At 50.5% G+C, this 6,692-nt stretch overlaps 1 protein-coding gene across 1 annotated transcript; it reads left to right on the top strand.

Annotated features, from left to right (window-relative positions):
• Positions 1–532: 532 nt before the first annotated feature.
• On the top strand, positions 533–6,419 carry LOC131943486 (repetin-like). The gene is made up of 5 exons (XM_059303645.1): positions 533–1,493; positions 1,608–2,086; positions 2,325–2,569; positions 2,957–3,138; positions 6,211–6,419. The coding sequence occupies exons 1-5, from the start codon at positions 533–535 to the stop codon at positions 6,417–6,419; spliced, it is 2,076 nt and encodes a 691-aa protein (XP_059159628.1).
• Positions 6,420–6,692: the final 273 nt, after the last annotated feature.

The following is a 6,692-nucleotide window of genomic DNA, read 5'->3' as shown; positions in this document are numbered from 1 at the left end:
ATTCAAGAGGAAATAACTTTGATTAGATTTTAATATTTTATGATCCCATTCAATGTGTTATCTCCCCCTCTCCGCGGAACATGACGCAAACCAGTGAATTATGCATTATGAGGCAGGGTGTGTGTGTGTGTGTGTATGTAGGGGGGTGGGGGTGGAGGTAGGTAAGAAGTGAGGTTAGAGAAGGTCTCAGAGAATGTAAGGAGTGACGGTTAGAGAAGGTCTCAGAGAATGTAAGGAGTGAGGTTAGAGAAGGTCTCAGAAAATGTAAGGAGTGAGGTTAGGTTAGGTTAGCTTAGGTTAGCTTAGCTTAGCTTAGCTTAGGTTAGCTTAGCTTAGCTTTGCTTAGGTTAGGTTAGGTTAGGTTAGGTTAGCTTTGGTTAGGTTAGGTTAGGTTAGGTTAGCTTTGGTTGGGTTAGGTTAGGTTAGGTTAGGTTTGGTTTAGTTTCAAAGAAAATACTTTGCAAATGTAGTAGTCAATTTCTAATTAAGTCTAAAACAATTGTACTAGGATTCAAAACAATTTTTTGCAAAAATGGCTCGAAATAATCAGAATTTGATATGGATGGAATGTTCAGGTGCCACAGAACACCTCAGGTGGCACAGAACACATCAGGTGGCACAGAACACAGGTGGCACAGAACACAGGTGGCACAGAACACATCAGGTGGCACAGAACACATCAGGTGGCACAGAACACATCAGGTGGCACAGAACACATCAGGTGGCACAGAACACATCAGGTGGCACAGAACACATCATGTGGCACAGAACACATCAGGTGGCACAGAACACAGGTGGCACAGAACACATCAGGTGGCACAGAATACATCAGGTGGCACAGAACACAGGTGGCACAGAACACAGGTGGCACAGAACACAGGTAGCACAGAACACATCAGGTGGCACAGAACACATCAGGTGGCACAGAACACATCAGGTGGCACACAACACATCAGGTGGCACAGAACACATCAGGTGGCACAGAACACATCAGGTGGCACAGAACACAGGTGGCACAGAACACATCAGGTGGCACAGAACACATCAGGTGGCACAGAACACATCAGGTGGCACAGAACACAGGTGGCACAGAACACATCAGGTGGCACAGAACACATCAGGTGGCAAAGAACTCAGGTGGCACAGAACTCAGGTGGCACAGAACACAGGTGGCACAGAACACATCAGGTGGCACAGAACTCAGGTGGCACAGAACACAGGTGGCACAGAACACATCAGGTGGCACAGAACACCTAAGGTGGCACAGAACACATCAGGTGGCACAGAACACATCAGGTGGCACAGAACACATCATGTGGCACAGAACACAGGTGGCACAGAACACAGGTGGCACAGAACACAGGTGGCACAGAACACATCAGGTGGCACAGAACACCTAAGGTGGCACAGAACACATCAGGTGGCACAGAACACATCAGGTGGCACAGAACACATCAGGTGGCACAGAACACCTCAGGTGGCACAGAACTCAGGTGACACAGAACACATCAGGTGGCACAGAACACATCAGGTGGCACAGAACACATCAGGTGGCACAGAACACATCAGGTGACACAGAACACCTGATGTGGCACTGAACACATCAGGTGGCACAGAACACCTAAGGTGGCACAGAACACATCAGGTGGCACAGAACACAGGTGGCACAGAACACCTGAGGTGGCACAGAACACATCAGGTGGCACAGAACACCAAAGCGGCACAGAACACATCAGGTGGCACAGAACACCTCAGGTGGCACAGAACACCTCAGGTGGCACAGAACTCAGGTGACACAGAACACATCAGGTGGCACAGAACACATCAGGTGGCACAGAACACATCAGGTGGTACAGAACACATAATGTGGCACAGAACACATCAGGTGGCACAGAACTCAGGTGGCACAGAACTCAGGTGGCACAGAACTCAGGTGGCACAGAACTCAGGTGGCACAGAACTCAGGTGGCACAGAACTCAGGTGGCACAGAACTCAAGAGGCACAGAACACATCAGGTCGCACAGAACACATCAGGTGACACAGAACTCAGGTGGCACAGAACACAGGTGGCACAGAACACCTAAGGTGGCACAGAACACCTAAGGTGGCACAGAACACATCAGGTGGCACAGAACACCTGAGGTGGCACAGAACACATCAGGTGGCACAGAACACATCAGGTGGCACAGAACTCAGGTGACACAGAACACCTGAGGTGGCACAGAACACATCAGGTGGCACAGAACACATCAGGTGGCACAGAACTCAGGTGGCACAGAACACAGGTGGCACAGAACACATCAGGTGACACAGAACACATCAGGTGGCACAGAACTCAGGTGACACAGAACACCTGAGGTGGCACAGAACACATCAGGTGGCACAGAACACATCAGGTGGCACAGAACTCAGGTGGCACAGAACACAGGTGGCACAGAACACATCAGGTGGCACAGAACTCAGGTGGCACAGAACACAGGTGGCACAGAACACATCAGGTGGCACAGAACTCAGGTGGCACAGAACACAGGTGGCACAGAACACATCAGGTGGCACAGAACACATCAGGTGACACAGAACTCAGGTGGCACAGAACACAGGTGGCACAGAACACCTAAGGTGGCACAGAACACCTGATGTGGCACAGAACACATCAGGTGGCACAGAACACCTGAGGTGGCACAGAACACATCAGGTGGCACAGAACACATCAGGTGGCACAGAACTCAGGTGACACAGAACACCTGAGGTGGCACAGAACACATCAGGTGGCACAGAACACATCAGGTGGCACAGAACTCAGGTGGCACAGAACACAGGTGGCACAGAACACATCAGGTGACACAGAACACATCAGGTGGCACAGAACACAGGTGGCACAGAACACATCAGGTGACACAGAACACATCAGGTGGCACAGAACTCAGGTGACACAGAACACCTGAGGTGGCACAGAACACATCAGGTGGCACAGAACACATCAGGTGGCACAGAACTCAGGTGGCACAGAACACAGGTGGCACAGAACACATCAGGTGGCACAGAACTCAGGTGGCACAGAACACAGGTGGCACAGAACACATCAGGTGGCACAGAACACATCAGGTGGCACAGAACTCAGGTGGCACAGAACTCAGGTGACACAGAACACCTGAGGTGGCACAGAACACATCATGTGGCACAGAACACTTTACCGTCTCTTACTACAGATACTGAGCGAAATATTAAAACGCCTTTGAAATGTTATGATCAATTGATCTCGCTCGTTTGGCCAGGCATTGATTGTCATACAACGTTCACTCTAAACATAAACATAAACTTTTATCTGGTACAGGTCTTTTCATGACTTCATGTTATCTATGACGTCATAATATCTATTTGCTCCCTATGACGTCACGTTATCCAGTTCCCGATCCAATATTTTTTATCCCCTGTAGTCTTAATTAAAAGGAAAGGGAATTTCCGAAATGTATTAATTAACTGGAGCAGTAGATTGAACGGTAAACCTTGGCTGCCGGCTCAGCTTGATTGATTGACTCAAAGCAGCCAATGGCAGACGGTCTCTTTAGGAAGGATTACACGCACTAGTAATTGGGAAAAGTTCCGCGACAGTACCATGTCTAAAGAAAGGTCGAGGTGGTCAGCAGGTGGTCAGTTGGGGATCAGCAGGTGGTCAGTTGGGGATCAGCAGGTGGTCAGTTGGGGATCAGCAGGTGGTCAGCAGGTGGTCTGTAGGTGGTCAATAGGTGGTTAGCAGGTGGTCAGTTGGGGATCAGCAGGTGGTCAGTTGGGGATCAGCAGGTGGTCAGTTGGGGATCAGCAGGTGGTCAGTTGGGGATCAGCAGGTGGTCAGTTGGGGAACAGCAGGTGGTCAGTTGGGGATCAGCAGGTGGTCAGTTGGGGATCAGCAGGTGGTCAGTTGGGGATCAGCAGGTGGTCAGCAGGTGGTCTGTACGTGGTCAGTAGGTGGTTAGCAATTGGTTAGCAGGTGGTCAGTTGGGGATCAGCAGGTGGTCAGCAGGTGGTCGGTTGGGGATCAGCAGGTGGTCAGTTGGGGATCAGCAGGTGGTCAGTTGGGGATCAGCAGGTGGTCAGTTGGGGATCAGCAGGTGGTCAGTTGGGGATCAGCAGGTGGTCAGTTGGGGATCGGCAGGTGGTCAGTTGGGGATCAGCAGGTGGTCAGTTGGGGATCAGCAGGTGGTCAGCAGGTGGTCGGTTGGGGATCAGCAGGTGGTCAGTTGGGGATCAGCAGGTGGTCAGTTGGGGATCGGCAGGTGGTCAGTTGGGGATCAGCAGGTGGTCAGTTGGGGATCGGCAGGTGGTCAGTTGGGGATCAGCAGGTGGTCAGTTGGGGATCAGCAGGTGGTCAGTTGGGGATCGGCAGGTGGTCAGTTGGGGATCAGCAGGTGGTCAGTTGGGGATCGGCAGGTGGTCAGTTGGGGATCAGCCGGTGGTCAGCAGGTGGTCTGTAGGTGGTCAGAAGGTGGTTAGCAGTTGGTTAGCAGGTGGTCAGTTGGGGATCAGCAGGTGGTCAGTAGGTGGTCAGTAGGTGGTTAGCAGGTAGTCAGCAGGTGGTCTGTAGGTGGTCGGTAGGTGGTTAGCAGGTGGTCAGCAGGTGGTCAGTTGGTGATCAGCAGATGGTCAGCAGGTAGTCAGTAGGTGGTCAGTAGGTAGTCAGTAGGTGGTTAGCAGGTGGTCAGTAGGTGTTTAGCAGGTGGTTAGCAGGTAGTCAGTAGGTGGTTAGTAGGTGGTTAGCAGGTGGTTAGCAGGTGGTTAGCAGGTGGTCGGTTGGGGATCAGCAGGTGGTCAATAGGTGGTCAGCAGGTGGTCAGTAGGTGGTTAGCAGGTGGTTAGTAGGTGGTTAGCAGGTGGTTAGCAGGTGGTTAGCAGGTGGTCAGGAGGTGGTCAGTTGGGGATCAGCAGGTGGTCGGTTGGGGATCAGCAGGTGGTCAGTAGGTTGTTAGCAGGTGGTTAGTAGGTGGTTAGCAGGTGGTTAGCAGGTGGTCAGCAGGTGGTTATCAGGTGGTTAGCAGGTGGTTAGCAGGTAGTCAGTAGGTGGTTAGCAGGTGGTTAGCAGGTGGTCAGCAGGTGGTTAGCAGATGGTTAGCAGGTGGTTAGCAGGTAGTCAGTAGGTGGTTAGTAGGTGGTTAGCAGGTAGTCAGTAGGTGGTCAGCAGGTGGTTAGTAGGTGGTTAGCAGGTGGTCAGTAGGTGGTCAGTAGGTGGTTAGTAGGTGGTCAGTAGGTGGTCAGTAGGCGGTTAGCAGGTGGTTAGCAGGTGGTTAGTAGGTGGTCAGTAGGTGGTCAGCAGGTGGTCAGCAGGTGGTTAGTAGGTGGTTAGTTGGGCATCAGCAGGTGGTCAGTAGGTGGTTAGTTGGGGATCAGCAGGTGGTCAGTAGGTGGTCAGCAGGTGGTTAGTAGGTGGTTAGTTGGGGATCAGCAGGTGGTCAGTAGGTGGTCAGTAGGTGGTTAGCAGGTGGTTAGCAGGTGGTTAGTAGGTGGTTAGTTGGGGATCAGCAGGTGGTCAGTAGGTGGTCAGCAGGTGGTTAGCAGGTGGTTAGTAGGTGGTTAGTTGGGGATCAGCAGGTGGTCAGTAGGTGGTTAGCAGGTGGTTAGCTGGTGGTTAGTAGGTGGTCAGTAGGTGGTCAGTAGGTGGTTAGTTGGGGATCAGCAGGTGGTCAGTAGGTGGTTAGTTGGGGATCAGTAGGTGGTCAGTAGGTGGTCAGTAGGTGGTCAGTAGGTGGTCAGTAGGTGGTCAGTAGGTGGTTAGTTGGGGATCAGCAGGTGGTTAGTAGGTGGTCAGTAGGTGGTCAGTAGGTGGTCAGTAGGTGGTCAGTAGGTGGTCAGTAGGTGGTCAGTAGGTGGTCAGCAGGTGGTCAGTAGGTGGTTAGTTGGGGATCAGTAGGTGGTCAGTAGGTGGTCAGTAGGTGGTCAGTAGGTGGTCAGTAGGTGGTCAGTAGGTGGTTAGTTGGGGATCAGCAGGTGGTTAGTAGGTGGTCAGTAGGTGGTCAGCAGGTGGTCAGTAGGTGGTCAGTAGGTGGTTAGTACAATGACTACATAAAGGCCGGTCACCATGTTGTCAAGATGGGGTCGATAAGTTCTCAAATTTTTTGTCTCTGATTCTGGCTCCGGAAACAGGTCATTCTGAAAGCTATGACGCTGACTAACACATTCAGAATATAAAGCTATGACGCTGACTTTCACATATTCAGAATATAAAGCTATGACGCTGGCTTACACATATTCAGAATATAAAGCTATGACGCTAACACATTCAGAATATAAAGCTATGACGCTGACTTTCACATATTCAGAATATAAAGCTATGACGCTAACACATTCAGAATATAAAGCTATGACGCTGACTTTCACATATTCAGAATATAAAGCTATGACGCTGACTCACACATTCAGAATATAAAGCTATGACGCTGACTCACACATTCAGAATATAAAGCTATGACGCTGACTCACACATTCAGAATATAAAGCTATGACGCTGACTCACACATTCAGAATATAAAGCTATGACGCTGACTAACACATTCAGAATATAAAGCTATGACGCTAACACATTCAGAATATAAAGCTATGACGCTGACTTTCACATATTCAGAATATAAAGCTATGACGCTGGCTTACACATATTCAGAATATAAAGCTATGACGCTGACTCACGCACATTCAGAATATA

The sequence above is a fragment of the Physella acuta genome, unplaced genomic scaffold, assembly GCF_028476545.2.
Source record: "Physella acuta isolate Inbredline_101_S28 unplaced genomic scaffold, ASM2847654v3 ptg000457l, whole genome shotgun sequence".
NCBI classification, from domain to species: Eukaryota; Metazoa; Mollusca; class Gastropoda; family Physidae; genus Physella; species Physella acuta.
This window is presented reverse-complemented; position numbering and strand designations above follow the sequence as displayed.